The sequence below is a fragment of the Gymnogyps californianus genome, chromosome 1 (genome assembly GCF_018139145.2).
Source record: "Gymnogyps californianus isolate 813 chromosome 1, ASM1813914v2, whole genome shotgun sequence".
Taxonomy (NCBI): domain Eukaryota; kingdom Metazoa; phylum Chordata; class Aves; order Accipitriformes; family Cathartidae; genus Gymnogyps; species Gymnogyps californianus.
Window position 1 is genome coordinate 132,100,012 of NC_059471.1, and position 24,808 is coordinate 132,124,819.

Here is a 24,808-nt window from a genome sequence, read left to right on the forward strand (position 1 = left end):
AGACCAGACGGGGGGAGACTTTTCTTTTTTTCCCACCACAGTAGCAGTGTGTTGAAAAAAGTTTGTTCTATTTTAAAATGTTGTGTGCACTACAGATCATTATCACATTCTTACCTGGGCAGATAATAGACATAGCTGGTAAGGAAACATTTCAGATTTGATGCTATAAAAATGATTCATGTTTACTCAAAGGTTGCTCAGTAGCAATAAAAAGCAATCATGCATTCAGCTTGTGAAGATATAATATACAGAAGCACTGCCCAGAACAACAGGGTGCTTCCCATTTCAAAAGAGAAGGACCTAGTGACAAGCATCTGAAGGAAAAGGATCTTTTCAGTATAAAGCTCCTTGGATTTAAAATGTTGTTAGAGGTGAAGTAAATACTATGAATCAAAACTTCCACAAAGGATTTGTAGTGCCTGATGGAAGATCTTTCATCCTAATGCAAGACTCGGGATTTCAGAAGACCATTTATCCCATAATTGCTGAGCCTGAATGGGGGTGGGGGAAATAACCACCAGTGTCAAAGCCAGTTCCATCAGGTATGACTCACCTTGATAGGTCAATACATCAAATAAATATCCAGAAACTTGTGGATGGGTAAAATGCTCAGAAGACTCTTGTGGTGAGGGAAGTTCGAGATAGGAGTGTATCTAATCACCTAAATTATCAACAGGAATCGCTTTTGCAAACTACACTAATAATTCCATGTCACTATCTTCTGTTACAGTGAAGCGTGCCTGAGGAAAATGGTACCTTTTATGACTGACAATCTTGGTCAGAAGATGGTCAGGCAAGTGATCTAGTTCATCTACGCATTGGGAAAGAATAGAACAAAAGCTGGGAAGATGTAAGTAATCAAAAAACCTGAAAAGTTAGCAAATTCTGATGTTCTGCAAATGGAGATTGAGACTGGCAGCTGAGAAGGCAACAGGAGATTTGTTGTTTGCATTGTTTCTAAAGTATTTGGGGAATCAAGCAGAAATTGTGGTTGTAGAAATGTTAAACATAAATTTTTGGTTCCTTTGTGAGTTGGCAATCAATCTGCAGCACATCTGTGTGACCACGGGAATGAAAGGACTTTTACAAAGCCATGGCCAAAGCGTGATATTCACATGACTGAAGCAACTGCAAGTCACCTCAGGGCTGATACGGGCTCTGAGGTGTGCCACAATGGCAGATAACATATGGCAGCCTGAGCAGCTCACCGGCATGAGAAAGAGGGAAAGGAGAATTGCTTAGATCATGGCTGACATGGCAGCTGGAAACAGTGAAAGAGACAGCAAGTGGGTTTTTAATTCTTTAGAAAAAAAAATACAACATATGGAAAAAGTCTTCTGAAAAATAAAACAAGTATGTACCTGGATGTGCATACAGAGATACACAGATATATGATGTACATCATTTATATACATGTAAAAATAAAACATACAATACATGCACCTGCACCCTAATTATCTGCTATTCTTGTCCAAACCAGCAAAGGCCAAAAGTTCTCCCAAACAACACAGTGGTGGAAGGTGTCAGCCATGACAAAATGCTGACAAAATTGCTTTAGACTTTCATTCAGATACAGCAAATCAGTCCAGATGTTTGAGGTTTTAATTATTCCTCAAAAGAAATCAAAAAATGTAAGTTACCTTTGTCCCACACCCAGCAAAAAGGACTGTGTTTCTGAACTCATTTGCAAAGATCAGTTGAAGACAGTTTAAAATGCTTTTAAATACTGTGGAAATCAGAGAATGCCTAACTATCAGCTCTACCAAATTTGGCTCTAGTTGCTTTGTGCGTGCCATTAACTTAAATGAGTATAAACCAGGCATTTTCAAGGGCAAAATAATTTTTGTCATTCCAGTAAGACAGACGCACAATTCCAGTAAGAGAGAGGTGGTTTTGGAGGATGGTCTGTTAGTGTAACTGAGTAATTTCAGGAAATTACAGCAATGTAAGTCAAACAAGTTATAAACATGCTCTCTAGGAAGTGACTGGATTATAACTCCATAGGTTATACTGGTAATTGTAACCACTGATGCTGCGTAATTGTTAGTACCTCTGTGTGCGTTTGCAGAGTTTAAGGCATAGGCTACAAGGCTGGTTCAAAAGGCTGATGTGCATGTTCAGAGATTCTCCTGGTCTATCTGAGTGCATAAAACACACAAATGGCACACATAAAAAGAGCTCACATCCCTCCGCTAAATGGCATCCCCTATGGCACTGCCCCAGACAGGATACAGAGCTGCATGGTCCGTCGGTCCGACCCAGGAGGGCATTTCTAATGCTCTGAGGAAGCTGCTTTGTAATAGACATTTGATACAATATTAGTTCATTCCCCCCATCCCTCTCACTTTTTGCAACTCATCTTTGGTAAAAGTTCAAAATAAATTACTTGAGCTATAATTAAGTCTAGAATTGCAGAAGAAACGACACTTTTGCTTTGCATTGCTTTTTGTCACGGGACGGAGCTAGAGGCAAGCTCTAAGTTGTGGCTGTAGGTTTGTAACAAGCAGCTGTCACAAGGCTGCTCCTGGCACGCTGTCACTTAACTGCCAGCCTCAAAAGTGCACTGCTTGCCGTTTTCAAGCATGGTATTTTGCAATATGAAGAGGTAAAAAAGTGGCTGTGTATTTTGAGTCACTAACCAAACCACTGCTAACTCCAATAAGGATCGAAATTCAGTGACAGACGACTCTGAACAAGGACTGATCTGAAGGAGGTATAAAGGAAAGAAAGAAGCGAAAACCTCAGAGAGAGCTAGTTTGAGAGACAATAATTTGGAGAAAGGATTGGGAAAGAGGTTCCACTGTTATAATCGCAGGGGGGTGTTAGGGGCTCCTGGTCACGTTTGGCTATGGGTGTTCATTTCCATGGTCTGACGAAATGCTGCAAGGCTTTGGGTAACGCTGGGAGGCCTTGATTTCCCAGGCACAGATCAGTGAAACGTGTTCTCACTCATGGTTGGGCCAGGTAGTTCTGGATACGAAAGATTTCTTTAGTTAATGAACCAGCAAAGGCAATGCTACCTCATGCGTATCACCGAGTCGCCGCCAGCCTTCTCTGCCCCAGCCCCATCCCTCTTGCAGATCTCACCCAAAACTCTCCAGCCGCCTCGGCTTTGCCCTTGAAAAGCACAATTTGGCGATTAAAGCCACCTAGGAGCCCTCACCGCCGGGGTGTGTGCACCCCATCCGTGGGCAGGGCAGGGTCCTGCCGCCCCCGGGAGGTGGGGGGGGGGGGTGTCCCGGCCGGCCGGCGCTGCCTCCAGCTGCCCGCTGCCCTTGGGACAAGCGCCGTCAACTTTCTCTCTGCATCACCTCTGCTCGCTGGGACGCCGCGTCCCCGCCGGGAGGGGCGGGGTGGGAGAAGGAGGAGGAGGAGGAGGAGGGACAGGCTGTTCCGCAGCCGTACCTGGCCGGGGCAGGGCTCCCCTCGGGGAGGACCGAGGGCGGCGGGGGGGGCCCTACTGCCCGCCGGGAGCGCGGCGGCCGCGCCTTGACCCCCGCCGGCGCCGCCAAGGTCACCGCTCCGGCGCGTCCCCGGTCCCTCGGCCGCCTCTGCCCGGCCGCGGACACTTGAGAGTTTAAAGAGGCTTTTCTTCCCCGGGAGCGGCGCCCGGGGGGAAGGGGAAGGGGCAGGGGCGGGCGGGGAGAGGCTGGCAGGGCAGGAGCCGGGCGGGGTACTGGCTCGAACTGGAAAGGAACCGGTCCCAGCCCAGCCGGGGAGGCTGCGGGAGAGCTGGCAGCGCTCGGGGAGAGCACACGGCCCCGGTCCCGGTCCCGGCCCCGAGCAGCCGCCGCCCGCCATGGGCACGGCGCCTCGCGTCAGTGCCGGGGCCCCGGCGGGGTGGGCGGGGGGTGCCGGGCCGGGGGCGCAGCTGTGGGAGGGCAGCGGGAGGGGCGCGGGGGCTGTTCGGTGGGGGGGGGGGGGGGAGGATCTGTCCCCCCTGTCACCCGTGGGAGGGGAAGACTGGGGTGGGGGGGAGCGTGCGCATGGACGGCTGGGGACCTGCAGCCTGGGATGGGGGTCAGGGAGGAAGGGGTGAAAGCACCAAGTTTTGGGGAAGACAGTGATGCAGAGCCAGTTTTTGCACCGGGCACGGCTTCCCGGAGCCACAGGCTTGCAGGGCTACTCCCTAATTCTGAGTTTGTGCTGTAGGGTGGGTCTGTGAAGACAGGGAAGATGCCAGAAGGGGAGAAAACGAGGCAATGTAAGCAAGAAGAGCAGCAGCAGCAGAAAGAGGAGGAGCGGGAGGGTCTCATCGAATTCTACAGTTCCTACCAGGAGCTATTCCAGTTCTTCTGCAGCAACACAACTATCCATGGGGCCATCCGCCTGGTGTGCTCCAAAAAGAATAAGATGAAGACAGCCTTCTGGTCTGTTCTCTTCTTTCTCACCTTCGGCTTAATGTACTGGCAGTTCGGGATCCTCTACAGGGAGTACTTCAGCTACCCTGTCAACCTCAACCTCAACCTTAACTCCGACAGGCTGACTTTCCCAGCTGTGACGCTGTGCACCCTCAATCCATACAGGTAAGAAACAGACTCCCAGCGCTGCTGACTGCCGTGACTTTTGCGGGCGTAGGATAAAAGCATGTACTCTTGTTCTCCTTGTGGTCCTTGACCGTCCCCTTCAGTAGCAGTGCCAGTGAAAAGGACACTTTTCACAAGCCTTTGCTGCTGCAGGGCATTCACAGCAAGGCATGTTAGTTTAGGCAGCTCTACGTGGTGGTGTATGTTAGCAGGCTGCACTGTAAACTGCCACAGGGCAAAAGCAGATGCATTTACTTGTCTCCTACAAGGATGGTAGCCTCCAGCAAGGGGTTAGATTTGCAGCTGGGGGCAGGAATGTCCTGAATCACCCCAGCAAACTTTGCCGCATGTCTTATTCAGAGCTGTTTATATGCATCCAGCCCTAAACCTGCAGGCTCCTCTCTCCCTCCCATACAGATACAGCGCCATCCGGAAGAAGCTGGATGAGCTGGACCAAATCACCCATCAGACACTGCTAGACCTTTATGACTACAACATGTCACTGGCACAAAGCGACTGGTCCATGCTGTCCACACGAAAGCGTAGCTCAAGGAGCCTGCTCCATCATGTCCAGCGCCATCCGCTGCGAAGGCAGAAGCGGGATAACTTAGTCAACTTGCCAGAGAACAGTCCCTCAGTGGACAAGAACGACTGGAAAATTGGCTTTGTTCTGGTGAGATCCCTAGATATCCTGTGTCCTACCCACTCCAGTCTCTGTCTTGTTAGACCCTTGGCCATGCCTTTCCCTACATAGAAGTCTGATTAATCTGCACTGGCTTTTGGTAATGACAGATAAAGGTAGAGCTGAATCCTTTGCCCAGTGCAATCCTGCTCCCCAAGCCCTGTCCCTGTCCATGCGGGCCCCAGGAGACTTGTCCATGTCAGTGCCCCCCATCTTTTCCTAGGTAGAGCAGGGAAACCTTGTCCTTCCTGAAGGCTACATCAGCCTTGCAGTTGCCTTTGGAGAGCCATTTATTAACATCAGCCGCAGTGTTGCCCAAAAATAGCAAAGGGGAAAGTATTAGATGGCTGTGGGCCACGTGAAATATGGTCATGGTCACATTTGCTCCTAGGTAGCAGCTTCTTTGCCCTAGGGTATCTGTGTTTGCATTTAAAAAGGCACTGAAGGACTGAAGCTAATCACTTGCCAGTTAACTGGAGTTCCCACAGGATCACACACGTTTTTCTGGACACACCCTGAAGGAAGGGCTCCCCACGCAAGAATTTAAAGCTTCTGGTTTTATACCACGTAGAATTTATGTGCAGCAGATCACCCTGCGCACCTCACTGCGACTTGCTGCCTCCTGGGTTTTACTCAGCCGTGCTCATTCACCTGGTGTTTCCCTTCCGCCAAGGAGCTGCCCTGGGTTTGCTTTTCTGCATCCTGCTGATCACCTTTTGGTTGAGCACAGGAGCCCCGCGGAGCTCTTCCGCTCCCTCGGGTTCATCTCCTGCCCGTGCTGAGGGACCACAGCTAATGCACAGGCACAGCCTCACCTCCTGGACAAGACTTCTCTGAGACGGCTGGTTTTCTCCTTCTCTTCTTAACAGTGCAGTGAAAACAACAAGGACTGTTTCCATCAGGCATACTCCTCAGGGGTGGATGCCGTGCGGGAATGGTACAGCTTTCACTATATCAATATCCTGGCGCAGATGCCTGATGCGAAAGCCCTGGATGAGTCTGACTTCGAGAATTTCATCTATGCTTGCCGCTTCAATGAAGCAACATGTGACAAGGCGTAAGTGGTGGAAACATCCCACCGAGTCTTCCTGAAAACACCTCTATTTTGTGCCTGGGTCCGAGGGGAATCAAGAAACCCACATTAGAGAACCTCTTTCCCAAGGTGGGATCATTCTTTGTTCAGTTCCCATTGTCTCAAATGATGTTTCTTGAGTCTTTCCTGTGGGTTGTGCTCACCAGGGTCACAGTTTCTGTGACCTGAAACTATGGACCTTGGAGGATCGTTTCTCCTTTTCCTGGGTTTCACACAAATGAAATAGTTATACTGGTACAAACCCCAGAGTGGGTACAGATGTACAGTGTAGAAGTCTCTTTATTCTACTCTTTACAGTGGTAAAGTGGTACATATCAGCCCACATTACAGGAAGAGGAGAAGAGAGAGATGTTACAAAAAGACAGTAAAATAATATCCCACTTCTCTCCTGCCATTGTTGGTCAAAAAGCCCCAAAGAGGTCGTGGAATGAAACCCATCAGCAAGGGAGGAAAATGGGTAGGAAGAGCTAAGAGTTTTGTCAATATTAGGAAGATAATACAGTAATTGCTAGTACTGCTAAAACCCATTTGGGCTCTCAAGAGTTAGCAGTATGAAAAACCTGGTGTAAAAACCTGTCCAGCTCCAGGACATTTTTTACAGCACATTTTTAATTGCTTTTTGCCGTTCAGGCGAGTTTACATAACAAATACTGCCCATCTGCTGTAAGCCCCTCTCCCTGCAGGTGGAAAACAGAGTTGTTCCTTTCAGAAAGCCTTTCCCCTTGGTTTGCAGCCCTTCTCACGCTGTGTGAATGTTTCTGTTCCCCTCTCAGGAATTATACCCACTTCCACCATCCCTTGTATGGGAACTGCTATACCTTTAATGACAACAGCAGCAGCCTGTGGACATCCTCGCTGCCTGGGATCAATAATGGTGGGTGAGAGGCAGTCTTTGGTGAGTAAGGAGAACAGCTCAGCTCTGTTTCCCCCAGGAGTTACGGGCATCCTGCTGTACTTAACACTGGTGGTGGCAGATTGCAGCCCTGCTCTGTCTCGCCCAAGCTCGGTTTTCACCTGTGTGGAGATGGCTGTCTCATGGACATGGCTGTCCCTCGCTGCTGCCTCACTGAACTCTCTCTCTCCTATCAGTGCCTGATCCTTGTGTTCGTTGCTCACTCTGGACCTGTGCTGGCCCTTCCAGAATCGCCTGTTGAGCTGTAGTGCTGTGCTCCTGAGAGCCTGGTCTTCACCTCCTCCTTCCCCATTTTCCTGTTTCCAGCAGCTGACCTGTTTGTGTTCCCAAACCCCCTGAAACCTCTCTAGGCCCAATCTTCAGGCTTTTCTTCCATCTGGCTCTGAGTCTCTCCATGAAATCTCTCTCAGTTCCCAGTTCTGCTTTTTCTAAGCCACAGTGAAGAAATCCAGTTTTCTCTGGCCTCTCCTGGAGCCTCCAGCTTTGTCTCTGGCCTCTCTCCTGCCACCCTCCATTGCTGTCCAGCTTTGGTGCAGCCCTGGCTGATGTTTTTCTTCCTTTCTCTCTTACAGACTCACTTCTAACCATTCTGAGCTCTCTCCTCTCCCGCGCAACAGCCAGCCATGACCTCCCTTGCTCTCTGACATTTCCTCAGGTCTCTCTCTGGTGGTGCGCACCGAACAGAATGATTTCATCCCTCTGTTGTCCACGGTGACAGGAGCCAGGGTCATGGTCCATGATCAGAATGAGCCAGCCTTCATGGATGATGGGGGTTTCAACGTGCGTCCAGGTATCGAGACCTCCATCAGCATGAGAAAGGTGAGGAAGCAGCAGAGGCAGGAGTTGTGGACGTGAGGTTATGGGGGAGGTTTAACTTGGTGGGTAGATACAGATGGGTTGTCATGGGCCCAGTGCATGTTTAACAGAGGGGATTAATCACATGGATTGAAGGGAGGGGAAGAAGAGCAGCTCACTGGACTAGACAAGAAGCATTTAGCTACAATTTATCTGTGAACATAAATGAACATTTCATAAATGGAGGAAAGCAGGGGGAGCTGGCATCCCAAGGAAAGCATAAAGAGCAGACAGATGGACAAGCAGTGTGTGGCATGGAAGCGTAGAAAGAGAACAGCAAAGTGCCAGTCGTTCTGTGTAATGACTGTTTGATATTCTAGGAGATGACTGTGCGTCTTGGGGGCAGTTACAGTGATTGCACAGAGGATGGCAGTGACGTGCCAGTGCAAAATCTGTACTCATCCCGCTACACCGAACAGGTAACTCATTATCACTGCTCCTGTGCCAGCTTGTTTCCCTACTTTCCTGAAATGCTTCACTCCCCTAACAGCCACGCTTGTCCGTGGGCTCTGTTAACAGTATGATGTGATACAGGCTGCAGTGGGTTTGGTTCACTTGTTCAGCCTTTTCCACCTCATATGCCTTCCAGGTCTGCATTCGCTCCTGCTTTCAGCTCAACATGGTAAAGCGCTGTGGCTGTGCCTATTACTTCTATCCCTTACCTGCTGGAGCAGAGTACTGTGACTACACAAAGCACATAGCCTGGGGTAAGTGGACAGGAGGAATAGTAAAGCTCATGCCCACCTGAACCTGTTTGGTCCACCTCATGTCCCAGTACATCTCATTGTCTTCAATGAGCTTCCTGGTGTGGGACATCCAAAAGACACTCTTGTCTTGGATGGTTAGTCCCTCTGAGCTTGTGGAAGGAAACCTTCTCTGGATTCCCTTGCTGTTGCACATCACCTTTTGTATACAGATACTGTGAGCTTACCTGGATTTACTTTCTCTGCTGCTTAGGCTACTGCTATTACAAACTCCTGGCTGAATTCAAAGCTGACGTGCTGGGCTGTTTCCACAAATGTCGGAAACCTTGCAAGTAAGTTTGGTCATCAGGCAGGCAGGCAGACTGGAAACTCTTTGTTCCTAGAGGTGTTGGAAAGCATTTGCTGACCAGGGCAAAAGCTTGAGTCAATAGCTGAGCTGCAACCCGAAATGGTATTTCTCCCATCAGGAAGCCGAAATGGCTGAGGAGCATCAATGTCAGTTTGGGGGTGAGCTTCCTGAGGACTGTGCAGAAGCTCAGTGGGAAGTGGGCAGAACTTCAGCATGGGAGGGAGTTTCCAGATGTGCCTGGGGATTGAGAGACCTTGCCTTGTGGCTCCTACGGCTTCAACAGCTAACACGGCCTCTTGTCTTCCAGAATGACAGAATACCAGCTGTCAGCTGGATACTCCCGCTGGCCTTCTGCTGTCTCAGAGGTAAGGAGAGGGTGTCCTGGCTCCCCAGCACTGCTCTCACCTCCTGTTTAGTCCTTCCTCAACTGGTACTAAACCTACAGGAGGTAACTGTGATCATATAACGCAATTTATTGCACTGTCATTTCAGGACTGGGTTTTTTACATGCTTTCACAACAGAACAAATACAATATCACATCCAAGAGGTGAGAGCCCCTAAACAGAGGTTGCATCCAAACCAGAAACCATCCCAGTGGACTGTGTGTGTCAGGGGGTCAGAGTTAAGATTAAATCACTGATGGGAAGAGATTAGGCATGGGACCCATGGACAAGGCCAATGGATTTGAGTCAGAGTAGAGAGAAACTGAGACTTCAACAAGGACTGGGAATCTAACTGAAGAATCTGAAAAGGGTCAGATGCTAGTATGAAAATAGTAAGCCCCAGGCAGCTGCTGTGTGGTCTGGAGTCACAATAAGGGCTCGTGGAAGAGTGGAAAGGAGAGCCACGCAGGAGCTTGTACTTAGCCAACGTAAAATGCCACAAACATTGGGTCTCACAGTGCAGTCTCAGAAGTGCACTGTTAAGTACCAAAGACTGTATTTAGTGCAGAATGAGGGAACTGCGGAGATGGGGAAAAGCCTCTGGGTGGTATATGTGGGAGGAGGACGGCGGGCAGAAGGGGACAGAGGAGACAGTTACACTTGGTGAAGAAATGCAGGGATTGCGGATTTGGGGTTACTGAGCCCCATCTTTCATTTACAGGAACGGAGTTGCCAAAGTGAATATCTTTTTTGAGGAGTGGAACTACAAGACCAATGGGGAGTCTCCAGCCTTCACGGTACACACTTTACTGCCATGTCCTTTCTAGCCACCCATTCCCCCATGATGTCCCTCCATATTGGCAGGCGTTTGTTCCAGCAGCATTGCTGGCTATCAATCAAGTCTCTTTTCCTGTGGCAGGGTGGGAGGAATCCTCCAGCACCACAGGGGCACTGCTAGTGGGAGCAGGCAGGGAGGCAAAAGGCTCAGACGAGGGCTGTCCTCACTGCCCTTTCTCTGTCTCTTGCAGGTAGTGACTCTGCTGTCCCAGCTTGGGAACCAGTGGAGTCTCTGGTTCGGATCCTCTGTCCTGTCTGTGATGGAGCTTGCAGAGCTGATTCTGGATTTCATCGCCATCACCTTTATCTTGGCTTTACGCTGGTTCCGTTCTCGGCAGCAGCTCTCTCCACCGGGACCCCCTCCAGTCAGTCACGATAACGCTGCTTTCCAAGACGAGGCGCCAGGTCTCAGTGCTCCACACCGCTTCACTATTGAGGCTGTAGTGACCATGCTGCCATCCTACAACAGCCTGGAACCACGTGGGCCAAGCAGGGATGGTGAGGTGGGACACGAGTGAGGCAGCGGCTTATTCCGCAGTTCGGATGGGTGGCAGTTGGAGCAGAGGCTGCACACTTTGTCTGTGGGACCTGCATTTCCTTCTTTCTAGGGTGCTCTACCTGGACCATAGCAGAAGACTGCACTGTGGCTGGCCTGGGTTCATTGCTTTCACTACTGTAGGTGAATTCTTCAGTCTCATAAAATACTATTGCTCTGGGGATCACCAGGGATGAGAGTTGATCTAGTGTATGTATGGGGGAGATGTCCACTTCGTTTCCTTACACGTGCACACCTACACATGCATGCATGCTTTCTTTTCCCTGCAACAAGGATGCTGCCACAGTTCTGGTCTGTCGTTAATTAAAGAGGTTTGGCAGGCATGACTGGCCTCCTCTGTGGTATGACAAGGGACAGGAATGTAGTCTCAGCTGGGGTACAAGTCTCTCAACAGGCTGAGCTTTGTTAAGCTTTCCCTAAGGTTGGAAACTGGTTGGTCTTTCCTAGTTCTTAATGTCCATCTCTGATCCCAAGACCAAGCCACCCACCCTCTTCTCCCCCCGAGGAGAAGCTACTTGTATAGCCCTGAGAGATGACAGCCACTGACATAATCTATATTACACACGATACTCTGGGGAGGTGGTTCATGCTTGCTGTCACTCTCAGGTCGGGACAAAACACCCCTGGCAGAATAAGGTCTCTCTTTTTAAGTTGCGTATGTGGCACTGGTAGATCTTAGCTGTATAGCAGTCTCCTTCCTTGTGATACACCATACACACGTATGTTCAGCCATTTGACCATTTGCCAGAGCATTCAGGATAAACTGATCTCTACATAGGAGCTATGGAAACAAAGTGGCTATGCACACCCTCAGAAACATCCCAAACAGTGTCTCTGCTGCCATGAGATCCTGCAAAAGAGGATTAGAATAGGACAGGTCGTGCAAGTGTCTGCTCGGCTCCACTCATCCCTTCTCTGGTTCACCCACAGAGGCTCTGCTGAGGATTGTGAAGCACAGAAGTGCTGCAGGCTTTAATCTAAGATCCTTTCAGGGAAAGCACTAGCCTATTGGAATGGACCACACAGGCAATCAAGGCCAGGACAAAGATGGTCCTCAGGAACTAATCTGGGGATCTTTGCATAAGAGCACGTATCTTATTTCTTGCAGTAAGCTTGCCATACCATTTTTTACAAATACTTAGGCTTCTGATGCAATGGTGTTTACACAGCACTTTATGGGGTACCAAGAGAGCAAGGGTGATGTCCTTAACAAACAGGATGATCCCCTTGACCGGACACAAACACAGATACCAGAATTTAAGCATATAGTTCAGGCAAAGACCTGTGGTACAATGTACCCAATCACATTGCAAACAGCCTCTTTTGAATTTAAAAACTAGTTAATCATAACAAAAGAAAAACTTCAGGTATTTTAAAAATTAAGATAGAGGCACTGCCCTTGGGAAGATGGAGGATTTTACTGCAGTATATAAACTGTTGCCTAATTCTTCCCTTTGAGATGCTAAACACATGCTTCTTGTACTGCTCTTGCCTTGATCACCTAAATGCACTTTTCACTTCCCAGCAGAGAGTGATTTTCTTCCTCCTCACAGACACGAACACTATATTCTTTATTACACAAATATTCATGGTTTTTCAAACTTTATCCCAGTGCTCAGCTGCTGACCCTTGTTTGAAAGTGAAGATGATGTCTCTCTGCTGGGAATAGACACAAGCGATTCAAGGGGTGTCCTTCAGCAAGGGGGGTAGCCCAGCAGGAGGGAGAGCCCTGCAACCACGGGCACTTAGAGGTATGGGAACACGTATTCCCTCTGGGAGGCCCCCACTGGAAAATCAGGGCTTCTACAAACATGAAAAAAATCCACTTTCTGTGTTTATGGGTGACTTTAAATGAAGTAAAAGAGAGTGAGTAATGAAAGAATGAAATCTCAAAGTTGCCTTAATGAAGGGACTTTCATGTTCTGTAAAAACATGGCCCAAGAGGCAGAGTTAAAAGCTAGGTTTAGTGGCTAAAACAAAAAAGTAACTTTGGTCACAATTAAAACAAGAAAGAAAGGCCAATAGAGGAGTTAGGATGCTGTACCCATAGCCCAGTTCTTGGTCATGAATTCACTGTTACAGACTGCTGCCTTAGGTAGTTTCTAGCACATGAACAAGCAAAAACCTGACACTGGACACATAAAGCTGTTTGCTTCACAAAACCACCTCCAAATCAAGAAAGGAGAAAGAGCAGGTGCCACATCTAAAACAGTCTCTGTATATCATAAACGTACGATGATTCATATGGTGAGCATGATCTTTCCTGAATATCGGAAGACACGATTCTTCACATCACACGGTACCTTGTGATAACCATAAAATTGATGTGACCCACTGCATCATGCGTAGTTAAGTGGGTAATTAAAGGAAGATTAATCAGAGGCATAACTACTTGAAATATTAAATTCTCTTCAACATCATAAAGAAATATAGCTGTAGAAGAAGGTGATGTATTCCCTAGGGGAAGCTTGCACCCCCTCTCTTCTGTAAAAGTGTTAAAATGCAAAAAAATGAGCTTTGACTGATGAACTCAAAGTAATGGCCCCATTCTGGGTAGCTGTAAATCCAGAGTTAAAAGCCTGTACAAACATGAAGCTGTTATACAAGTTGGTAAATAGATTAGCCCTCCCTGTCCTGAGGATCAGTGCAAAAATTGCCATCTTGGGAGAAATCAGGCGATCCTCCCACAACATCCCTACACTTCTTGTAGGCTGACAAGACCACAAATTATCAGCTCAACAGATGTATAGTGAGCTTGGTCTGGCTAAAAACAAGAGGCGAGTCCAGCAGTGCTGGACTGAGAGTGCAGAAAATGGAGTGTTTTGCTGAGAATGTGAAATATTAGAGAAAAGGGAAGAAAGCGCATTGCGAGGGATTTGTAGGTCAGCAAAAGGTGAATTAAAGGTCTGAGCTGGGCTGAATTTGTACAAGAGGAGAAAGTTGAGGGGATGTAAACGCTCAGTAGTTGTAGGTATGTTAGAGGCATAGCACAGTCATTTGGAGGACATGGAAAACATGCAAGGAGCAACTGTAGGTCGTAGGACACTGAAGAAAAGCAAGTTGTGTCTCTTTGGACTGGGAGCATCTGTCATGCAGGGGGAAGGCAGAGAAGTAGGAATACAAGTGCTTGAAGGGGGAACAGAAGTGCAGGAGGAGAAAAATTATTTTGTGGGTAAGTTGGAGTACTAGAGTGGTTTGTTTTGCAGGAGTAAGCAGCACAGAAGTGGGTAGTTCCACATGCTTAAGGAGAAGGATGAGAAAAAGGAAGGTTTATATGATGGGGAAATTACAGAGGAAGAAGAGGGATGAGTGTTTAGGCGCTTAAAAACAATAGCAGAGAATTTGAGGAAGTGTTTGGTACTGCTGAAATACAAGGAAAGAAAAGTGAGCTCTTTTGGGATGTGGAACAACCCACAGAGACAGGGTATAAAAGGTCCCAGTGTCTGTGGGACCACGGTGGTGGCAGACATTTGCAAGTTGATTGAAGATTAAGAGCATTTGGAAGTCACATGCTAGCTGAGAAAAGGGATACAGACAGTCTGGGAAATGTAGGGACACTGAAGTTTGAGGGCTCCAACTGTGAGATCAGATGAATTTGGAGGATCTGAGACCCCATAGGGAAATGTGGAGTGTAGTGGGACTGGGGGAATAGAAAGAAGCATTGGAAGAAAGGAAAGAATGGGCCAGCCCCTCCAGGAAGGCGGAAAACTAAGCACAGGATGGTTCAGAAGGCAGGGAACACAAGGACAGAGAGCGACGGGCAGGCATACCCTGCCATCTGCTGAAAACTTGTTCCTTAAGAGTGTGACAGTCACAGTTTGACAGATACCAAAACTATTTTTTTCCATAAGAATTAAGGCAATAGAGGAAATGCAAGTGTCTAGAGAAGCTAGAAAAAAATGACAAAAACACCGCTTCAGAAAATAAGCAATACATTTAGAAGAACTGAACTCTGCTTGCTGGAGTGCTTAGAGAAGCTGCACAGATAGGTGCAAGGTTTGGCTACACAGACTGAGGTCAAACCTAGAAGGAATTTGAGGAAAGGGTTACCAGGCTCCTGGGACAGGTTCAACAAAATCTAAGGGGTGGAGATGTGCTACATCAAGAAATGAAAAGGGCAGCAGTGCTGTTGGTGAAAGGACAGAGGGGAACCACAGAGATCAGGAACACACCAGAGAGGGGGCTGTGTTCAGTCTTGCAGTTCTTTATACTTACCAATGTGTAATATTTAAAGGGGTCTTGTGAGCACAAGAGAGGAAAGTACCTTTGGCTTCCAAGTACATGCTTAAAGGCAATGAACTAAAAAGAGCTTAGTATCTGGAGATTATGGCAAATTTATAAAAGAAAAAAATAGTACAAGGGCCTTTGGAAAAGAAGCCTGGCAGGAGAGAACATGAAAAGAAAGAATCATTTAGTGGATCTGTGCACTGAAGGAAAGGATGTTATGGGGCTGTTCATATTGGAAACCTCAGGAGCAAATAAGGGTATTCTGAGTAACTATCTCTGGCAAAAAAATAGGTCAAATATTATCAGGAGTATGGAGGCTGAAGTGCAACTTTATTTTGGCCTGCAAACGGTAAGTTTTGTGAAGGGACACAGTTACTTCTTCCAAGACGAAGCATTGTAGGTAACCTGGAAGAAACGCTGGGCTGAACTCACATATCCAACAGACACAGCTGAGTTGCCTATTTTGTAAAACCTATATCCTTATCTGTTACATCCCTGAGAGTAATTATTTGCTTAGAGGTCAGAACAAAGATAAAACCTCTGTACTTCCCCATTATTGCCTCTTTCACCAAGTTAAGGCTTCCAGCCCCAGTGCATACGTCAGAGCAGGGACCTCTGTCACTTCACAGGGAAGCTACGACCATTAAACAAGTGTTGATGCTGCATTCCTACTCTGAAGAAAAATCTTTTGTCTTCCCTACCATCATTCAGTTACTCTCCAGCTGAGACAAAGGAACAGCCCCCACCCCACCCCCAGCTGATGAGAGCATGCAGCCTACTTTGATCATTGTGTAGAAACTTCAGGAAAGGCCAGAGCAAGGCCTGGGGCGTCTGGAAACATGAAGGTTTAAGACGTATCCATTTACGAGCAGTATAGTTGAGGCTTTTCCCCCACCAAATGTGAAGGTGTTGGGATGAAGCAGTTGATATGGGAGCTGCATGTTTAAAAGCAGAGCTTGAATCTCTAATTAGACATATGAAGAACTACTCTGCCAAAGCCTTGGCCTTGCTTTTAGTGCACATTGAAAACCATGTTTTGTCCAGGATAACAGACTCTGCAGGATCAGCAGAGGTGCTGATGCTTTAAAGGATGGCACCTCAGAAGGTGAGTTCCCAGCAGAGCATGGTACTTTAAACGCCTACCAGAGGATTTATGGTTAGACATGCAACTCTTGACAAACACACACAACATGACTCACAAGTTGGGGACAACCCTGGGGCAACTTTCAGCAGCATGTTCAGCCCCAGCTCTGTGCGCCAGAGCAGCTGGCCAGCTTTGGAAAGTGAGCACTCAAGTCCCTAGGTTTAGCTAAGGGCTTAGAGACTCTGTAGTCAACAGTCTGGAAAAACATCTGTTCTAAGAAAGAGTTTTTCCTACCCCCCTACATGAACAAGGCGGAGAACTAACAGGAAGACAACACACAACTTGGCAGGAATTGTAGCATGACTAGTTCATTCAGGTTGTGCAGGCCTGATCTGCGCTGAAGTTTAGACTGTACATGCTGCTTTAATCCAGCAGCCAGTCCAGACACCCTCCTTCCCCAGGAAGGCTTTCATCTTTGAAAGAATTAGCCTAGCTGCACTGCTCCAATTTCACCATAGACCATACATTGTTCTTGTATGATTTTGGTGATGTTCAAGACTGGACAAAGATTGATCATAAGGGAACCACAAGCCACAGGGAGTAGTGTTTTACAACCTAAAAGTTCATAACAGCAGGGGCAGATAAGGGCACAAGTACCTCATTTTAAAATAAGTCCGCACTGGACAAAGCTCTGTAATTTCTTTTTAATGAGTTTCAAGTGTACAGTGAAGCAAAGCAAGGGGGCACTTACCTTTATTCCAGCCATGCTCCAAGATCTGCTGTGAACAGCATACTACTCTTGGAGGTCCTCATTTGGATCCTGAACGTATGTCCCAACACCAATGGAGAACTGTTTTCTGGGTTTAAGGATCTGAGGACAGGTTACTGAAACCCAAAGGCAGCACAGCCCGAGGAGCTAGAGCTACCAGTAACACACCCTCCCATTCAGGGGACTACCTCCCCATGCACTACACAGTGGCTGGACATTTGGTGGCTGAAGTAGAGCTGGCTTGGGCAGCCTCTTCCCCCAGAGCTGCTGGTTCATACATCTTGTTACAGACTTACCACAGAGTCAGTCCAGCAGACTGTTCCAGTGCAACTGGAATTACCATCACTGCAATGGAAAACGAGCCACTGCTTTGAGGGCCAGAACTTCAGGTGTGTGTATAGTATGGAAGTGACAAAAAAAACCCCAAGCCAAAAAGATGTTCCAAAACCAGTTTGGTATCCCAACCCCTCCCCACCCACTGACAGACCAGACAGACTCAGTAGGGTGGCGAATTGTGTTTCTTAGAGATCATTTAAAGTACATGAGCTGATTACTATAACATGCCAGAAGAGATTACAGTCGTGTTTATAGAGGAAGGAAATAAACTGCACGTGCGTGAGTGGCTGTAACGCTGTAGACAGCAGAGTCCCTTGCTTTTACTCAGAGGGCCTTGGTGATTTTTTTTGCCCATGCATAGAGACACAAGGGAGGGGAAAGGGAGCAGAAGAGGCAACATACAACATCTAAGAGAAAGAAATGGAAGAGACAGCCTAGGGGGACCTCAGCCCCCAGAAGAACAGGAGGAATGGGGCACCAAAGGCTTGTTTAGAAGAGTTCAAGAGAATTGCTGGTCTGGGGGCCTCAAGCTTTTACGCCCACCCCCTAAAATGATAGCAGTAAGTAGTACAAGCAGGCCCTGGCTCCTCTTCAGCAGATGCACTTCTGACCGTCCATCACATCTCAGTTCCACGGGGAATTAGGGAAGTGCTCAGGGGACGAGGGCTGCTTCACTCCAGATCTTCATCTCTGCCCTCACCCAAGGTGGAGAGGGATGGAATTGCAGGGAGATGAACTCGGTGCAAATGAAATGCTGGGGCATGGAAGTGAGCATGCAAAACCTAGCCCCTTCCCAGATGCCCTGTGAGGAGGAAAGGGGCTTCCCCGGAACACCCAATGAAACAAAAAGCATCTGCTCCTCCCATCTTTTGTACTTCACTCCCATCTGGGAACTTCAGTGATGTTCTCCCCTGCCTCCCCATATCACCTTAAGCCTAGACAGATCCCAGTGTATTCTAGAATCGAGGCAGAGCTTCCTAAATTAGCGGAGTGCCCTCTTTCCAGTCTAGATTACAGGCTACAGCTCAGCTTGTTAAAAAAAAAAAAAAAGACAAGATGCACATTCCTCAGAAGACTCTGCAGAAACCGAGGAACAGGGCAGCTCATTTAAACCCAGGTTTGACAACACATTCAAGCAATTCACAGCTCTTGTTATTTTTGATGGAGGAGAACAAGGGGATTGCTTACAGAAAGCCACAGCATTCCACACTGCAAGTTTACTTCCAGCAGAGACCACCTTGGATCTAAATTCAAGAGAACCCATAGCAAGTAGGAGGATTTCAGTTTGACAGGCAAGATCTCTAGAGATCTCAGCTGCCAAACTGGGACATCTGATGTCACTTTGCAATACCCATGCCCAGAGCAGCATTTCCCTTTGAATACCTAGCTAACCATTTCAAGTATTTTCTAACTCCTGCTGAAAGTTAGGGCTTTGTGGTAGCAGAAACAGAACCGGTATTCTTAATCAGAAAGCTGTGTGGCTCATTCAGTCTCATCTGGAATACCTCCAGACTCTTTCACCTCCATCTGCTATGTAGCACACTTCCTTTGACATTCAACCCAGTAACACAAAAGCAAAACATCCATTCCTATTCTGCCACTACCCCAACGTCTTCCAGAAAGCTACAAGATAGTAGAAAGCCACAAGGTCCTGGCTTGTGTCTGCATAGATGAAAAGAATATTTGACACCCCCCACCAGACTCCTTACTGTTGTTCTTTCATTTGTTCTGGCAGATTTTACTCCCACACATGCCTTTTAGATAGTAAAAAAACTCCTTTCACTTAAGTGTGTTTAGTCTGTTGCACTTGACTGAGGTAATCATGTAGACTCTCCTTTATAATAACTGAAATGGCCATGTTCAGACAGCAAGTCATCTGAAAATAAGGACAGGCAGAATAAATTGTTTCTTTAAGTGCTCATCTCTCCGTGGCTAGAGAAATCTAGATCACTACATCTAGCTCAGTCAGATGGCTCACAGTCACTGACCAACACAAAGTAGCCTTTATTTCAGAAGCTCACTGAAAAGCTTAAGTCATGCTGCCACTCTTTTTAGGCAGAAAACTAAGGAATCTCACATGCTGAAGTCCTTCATCCCCCAAAGGCACTGCATTAAGGCATTCTTATTTTGCTAGAGTCCATACAGGCACTATTTGACAAGCTCACACCCAAAAATAAACCACAAAAATTCCCTGCAGAAGAGCAGGAGCAATAGCTCCCCACTCCTCTACTTCCCTTTCCTCTAAACTCAGCTGACCCTCCCTAAAGCTGCAGCAGCTGTTGAAGAGTCTAACCATGTTCAGTAGAGCACTTCAGAGTCCTATACAGAAGACAAATTAAAACCAATAAAGAAATCAATGAAGAAGCTAGGTGGAAGGGAAGGGAAGGAAAGATTCAGGGGCAAGAAGAGACAGGCAAGGTGACAGGGGACAGTAGGTTGCAGACTGAAGGAGCTACATTCAAGTAAAAAAGTAGACTGGAGACAAAGCAATAGGGAAAAAAAGGAAAGAACAAAAGGGCAAGTTACACCAAAGGTCCCCCAGAGACCTCCAAATCCCCCACCAGGGAAGGGACTTGCCAACCCACCCACTCCAGGGTAAACGCCCCTCATACTTACAGGTTTACCTGACCTGGCAGACAGCATTTCCCGTTTCTACAACGATGGCCACCCCCAATTCCTTCTGTTACTATGTAAAGCATACGATTTCCACAGTAAGTGTGGGAGTTCCAGCACCACCACCTCCCTTCCCCAGGGACTGAAGTTAACACTTATGCAACCAAGACCCTCCAGGTCTCAAACCAAAAAGGAAGAGTTTAAAGTACTCTAGAGTTGGTGCTTCTCCACCTTTGATCTTGGGCTTTTCAGTACTTACTTACAATCACCACCACCACAATGGCACAAATCACTCCCATCATGATCATCATCTGGAGAGAGAGATTGTCAAAGAGTAATACTCAGAACAGATTGACAAGTTCACATCTTCCCTGACAGCCAGGGAACATAAGCCAGACCCTGAAGGTAGGACAGCCAAGGCCTCAAAGTCTTTCCACAGTGAAAGAATCCTAAGCATTTGAAATCATTATTAAGCCCCAACTATCCTCTCAAAGCCCTGCAGGAGAGGACTAGCCCAATTTCCTTCTGATGAAGGAGATGATGGCACTAGGAAACTCACCTTGCAGTTCTTCCACCAGTACTTCCTTTTGAGTTTTGCTGCACTACTCTCAAATTGTGAGGCACCGGCCTGAAGTGCATCTGCCCGGTCATCTAGCTCTGACAGTTTCTGGTCTCGTTCCAGCACCTTGTTTACATTTACACACATTATATCAACCACCTGCAGAAGGAAAAATAGTAGCAGCAGTTGTATTGGTAAAAAGAGTTGAAAAAGTAAGAGGAGCGACTTGGCCAACAACTAGCACTGAGATACTAACAAGTGAAAGCCCTAAACAAGGAGAAACGGCTTTCAAGTCATTGCCTACTTTGAAGTAGGGAAAAAATCCTAGACCCCTTGTTAAAGTATCAGTTCAAGTACACTTAAACCAGGTCCTCGGCCCCACGTTCTCAACTGTTTTTAAAAAGCTCTCAAATCCAGCAAGCCTAAACCACCCCTCTCATGAGAGTAATCATATGCTCAGGCCCCGCTAACTGCAAAAATAACTTAGAGCTACGTGTTGCTGCCCCAGTGAGGCATAAAGGCGTTACTGCATGTCAGCAGCCATGCTACAGACACTGACCCTGGAAAGTCAGACAAGGTTCCCCGCACATCAGACACCGAGTCTGCACACAGACTGTTCCCTTAAAGCAGCAGGCAGGGATTAAGAGCTGTTCTGGATGCTTGTCCTGGTTTTGGCTGGGATAGAGTTAATTTTCTTCTTAGTAGCTGGTACAGCGTGTTTTGGATTTAGTGTGAGAATACTGTTGATAACACGCTGACATTTTAGTTGTTGCTAAGTAGCACTTATCCTCAGTTAAGGACTTTTCAGTTTCCCATGCTCTGCCAGCAAGCAGGTGTGCAAGAAGCTGGGAGGGAGCACAGCCAGGACAGCTGACCCGAACTACCCAAAGGGGTATTCCATACCATGGAACGTCATGCCCAGTATATAAACTGAGGGGAGTTGGCCAGGAGGGGCGGATCGCTGCTTGGGCATTGGTCAGCAGGTGGTGAGCAACTGCATTGTGCATCCCTGTATTTTTGCCTTGGGGTTTATTTCTTCCCCCCCCTTGTTAAATTCCCTTTCATTACAACTATTGTTATTATATTTTATTATTATTGTTAGTATTATATTTTATTTTACTTCAGTTATTAAACTGTTCTTATCTCAACCCATGACTTTTACCTTTTTTTTTTTCGATTCTCGTCCCCATCCCATTGGGAAGGGGGAAGAGTGAGCAAGCAGCTGTGTGGTGCTTAGTTGCTGGCTGGGGTTAAACCACAACAATGCTATATAGCTTTATTTCCATAACAGATGCATGACACAAGGTACCAAAAAATCTAACAGGCCTGCTCCTTAGAAGTCATATCTGGAATTAAGCAGCTTTTAAACACAAAGCAATCTCTCCTCCAGCCTCTTTATAGGTCTGCCATCAAATTTTGAGTATGGAGTATTAACGCATTTCTGGCATCGGCATGACAAGAGCATCCACCCCCTCAGCAACAGACGCCTGTCAAGAACATCACTGCTGCAGAGCAGCAGGAGAAGAGTCCAGGCAGCCTACGGGAAGCCCGCATGGCTGGCAGAGCTACTAACCTCCTTCACTTGGGCCTGCGTCTGCTGCACCCGACGGTTACTGCTCTGATTGGGGGCTGGCCCAGGGGGACCCCCACCAGGGGCTCCCCCTTCGGGGGCCCCGGGAGCAGGTTGCTGAGCTGGGTCAGACCTAGGGAAGCACACATTTGGGCAAAGAGAAAACCCAGTCAGCCGCTCAAGAGAGAGGATCCCCCCCCCCACCCCCGCCCCCCAAATCTACCTGAACCCCAGTGCCCCCAGGCTGGGGGGGGTGCCGGCAGCAGCCCCGAGGGCCCGCACCCTCCCTGGATCCCCCTGGACCGGGAGCAGGCGAGCTCGGGGGAGAGCCCGGAGCAAGGGCAGGCCCAGGAGGGCAGCAGGGAGGGCCAGCCCCGGGGCGGGGGGCTTGCGGGTGCGGCCGTGCCCGGCGCTGCAGCCTCCCGGGGAGCGGAGTGACAGCCGCCTGGCCGCGCGGAGGTGACCGGGAGGCGGCCCGCAGCGTGCCGCAAGCGCCGGGAGGAGGGAAGGGGACGGGCCCACGCCGACGGGGGCGCCCCGGGGCGGGGGGGGGGGACGGCAGCCCTCGGGCGGCTGGGCGCAGCGGTGGCTGCCGGCCAGGTTGGCGCCGGGGCGGCCCGGGGCCCCGCGCATCACCAGTGGGGCAGGGCCCACGCACACGCACCCACACCCACCATGCACTCAGCGGGCCCTCGGCGGGCGCCGGGCGGGGGAGCGGGACCGCTCGGGGCGCGGGGGTGGGGAGGGGGGGTGCGGGCAGCCCTGCCTGCGGTTGCTGCAATGCGCCACTCGGCCCCGCCGGCGGCCAGGACGCGGGCTCTGCGTGGGCCCGTTCCCTCCCGCTCCACCCACCCACGCCGCATCCCGCCCACGGCCGGGCGGACACTCACATCGCCGAGCCGGACCAGGACCCCCGGGCACGCTACCACATGCAGCTCCGCACCAGCACCACCCCAGCTGCACGCCGGCGCGGCCCTGCACTTATAGGAGACGAGGCCCCGCCCCTAGAGCCAACAGCCAGTCAGAAGTGGCCGCAGGAAGGAGCAGCAAATCAGTACCGCCTCTGGGTTCCTTCGCAGCCAATCAGCACTCCGCGGCCCTGCCGGAGCGAGGCGCCCCGTGAAGACGGCGATTTAGCCGAGCCCCGCCCCCTCCCTCGCCCCAGACTTTCGAGGGGGCAAGCCCCGCCCCTCGGTGACTCGCCTTTGGGGCCGCCCAATGGGAGCGGAGCCCACCCCACCCCCTCCGCGCCGCGCCCTTGCGGAGGGGCCGGGGAGTAGCGGGGCGGGGCGTGCCCGGCGCGTCGCTCCGCCCCCGGGGCGGCCACCGCCCCGCTCCCGGTGCCGCAAGGGCCTGGGCGGCCGCCGGGCCCCTCCCGCGGCCTGGCGTTGGAGCCGCCGCCCCCGCCAGCCCTCAGCGAGGCCCCGCCGCCGCGCTCCGTTTGGGTCACGCAGGGCCTGAACATGGGTACCTGCCCGGCCCAGTTTTCCCCTTCGAGCCCAGCCCGTGCTGGTGCCGTTACGGGTGGGGGCTGGGGAGCGCCTCCGTAACTCCCACCTCCGTAGCGTGTTTGTTGGCTCCGGTTAAGCCGCTGTCCCTGCAATTAAGATATGGCGTTGCTGGCCCGCTTCCACCATACAGCACGGCATCAACGGGGACCCGAACGAGTTCCCTGAGGCGGCTGCGTTCTGGCCTCCGCTGCCCGCTGGGGGAAATCGGGCTCCAGCAGCAGCCCCGAGAACACCTACGTGTTTGGGGGTTTTTTTCTCCCCCTCTAAAGATTTTGAGAAGCCTGCTGGATCAGCAGGGAGGATTCTTCAGTTCAGGACAAAACGGGAGGCAGGAGCGTACCGGAACAAGAAGTCCCTCTGTACAGCACTTGGTGTGGTGAGTAGGGCGAGAGGCGACTGGTTCACACCCATGCTGAACTACCTTTTCCTTTCATAAGGTGATACAGGCTATTAATAAAAGTTTTAGTGTCAGATCTGATAGATAGACAAGGCAGATACTTTATAAATTAATGCCTGGGAGCCAAAAGACTGTGGCTACAAGGAAGGTGAAGACTTAATATAGGGTTGTGACTAGAGGCAGATGATTTGCAGATAGGACTATGGAGTGTTAAGGAGCAACCTAGCACTGGCCTCAGCAGAACTGGAGGTTTTTAAGCTGTGCCTTCAGATAAGCTGCAAAGGGACAAATCATGGAAGAAGCTGCTGTAACCTGGCAACCTTCCCACCGCAGTTTGAGGACCGTTCCAATAACCATTGCGAGTAAGAGAGGATGGAGCTTGTGGAACTACTGGCCCCCAAAGCCTTTGCTTGGGGTTGGTGCTTAGGGACTAAGAGGTGACAAAGGGTACAAGACACTTTTCTCTGACGCTTTTCCAGTTGCTGACGTACTTTCAGCCAGGGATTTGCTACACCTGTGGTTTACATATGTAATAACCCCCAGCTGCTCTCTTCCAGGTGCTTGCTCAGTCTCCACTTGGATCTGTGCGTGTTTCCTGAATCCGCACCACCTTCGGGCAAGTCCCACAGGTCTGCCACCCTGCTCCCAAGAACATGGACTTCACAGCTGCTTGAACACTTTGGCTTCACCTTCCTAAGGCTTGGACCTAAACGAAGTTCTTTTCATTCCCTGCCGCTTCCAACCAAGTACTTTTAAAGACAGAGTAGCATTGCTCTGTAACAAGATACATCAAGTCAGCCAAATTAACAACTAAGGGAGAAGAGACAGGCAGATGTCTGCTCG

At 49.3% G+C, this 24,808-nt stretch overlaps 2 protein-coding genes across 4 annotated transcripts; one reads left to right on the forward strand and one right to left on the reverse strand.

Moving 5' to 3' along the window:
* The first annotated feature begins 3,463 nt into the window (after window positions 1-3,463).
* Window positions 3,464-11,735, forward strand: SCNN1A (sodium channel epithelial 1 subunit alpha). 3 transcript variants are annotated; one of them, XM_050893988.1, is made up of 14 exons: window positions 3,464-3,513; window positions 4,153-4,526; window positions 4,944-5,199; window positions 6,078-6,265; window positions 7,075-7,175; window positions 7,870-8,033; window positions 8,390-8,488; window positions 8,659-8,776; window positions 9,027-9,105; window positions 9,430-9,487; window positions 9,615-9,670; window positions 10,228-10,303; window positions 10,535-10,846; window positions 10,952-11,735. In XM_050893988.1, the coding sequence occupies exons 2-14, from the start codon at window positions 4,177-4,179 to the stop codon at window positions 10,970-10,972; spliced, it is 1,878 nt and encodes a 625-aa protein (XP_050749945.1). In that variant the 5' UTR covers window positions 3,464-3,513; window positions 4,153-4,176; the 3' UTR covers window positions 10,973-11,735. The 3 variants fall into 3 exon arrangements, with proteins under 3 accessions (XP_050749945.1, XP_050749931.1, XP_050749938.1); XM_050893974.1 differs by lacking the exon at window positions 3,464-3,513 and adding an exon at window positions 3,787-3,817; XM_050893981.1 differs by lacking the exon at window positions 3,464-3,513 and adding an exon at window positions 3,787-3,817 and having other exon boundaries at window positions 10,535-11,735.
* A 6,716-nt stretch (window positions 11,736-18,451) lies between these two features.
* On the reverse strand, window positions 18,452-23,979 carry VAMP1 (vesicle associated membrane protein 1). Its single transcript, XM_050894888.1, has 6 exons — window positions 23,909-23,979; window positions 22,061-22,190; window positions 20,488-20,646; window positions 20,188-20,239; window positions 19,932-20,001; window positions 18,452-19,191 (listed from the first exon to the last, which is right to left on the reverse strand). Exons 1-6 carry the CDS (start codon window positions 23,977-23,979, stop codon window positions 19,188-19,190), a joined length of 486 nt encoding a protein of 161 aa, XP_050750845.1. The 3' UTR covers window positions 18,452-19,187.
* Window positions 23,980-24,808: the final 829 nt, after the last annotated feature.

Excerpts from the sequence above, each read along its gene's own strand:
- SCNN1A (XM_050893974.1), top strand. Across the intron at positions 8,777-9,026 it reads CACAAAGCACATAGCCTGGG|GCTACTGCTATTACAAACTC; the intron begins GTAAGTGGACAG and ends TCTGCTGCTTAG. Across the intron at positions 9,106-9,429 it reads AAATGTCGGAAACCTTGCAA|AATGACAGAATACCAGCTGT; the intron begins GTAAGTTTGGTC and ends CTTGTCTTCCAG.
- VAMP1 (XM_050894888.1), bottom strand. The coding sequence starts at position 23,979 with ATGGGTGTGAACCAGTCGCCTCTCGCCCTACTCACCACACCAAGTGCT. Across the intron at positions 20,647-22,060 it reads CGCAGGCCCAAGTGAAGGAG|GTGGTTGATATAATGTGTGT; the intron begins GTTAGTAGCTCT and ends TTCCTTCTGCAG. Across the intron at positions 20,240-20,487 it reads ACTGGTGGAAGAACTGCAAG|ATGATGATCATGATGGGAGT; the intron begins GTGAGTTTCCTA and ends CTCTCTCTCCAG.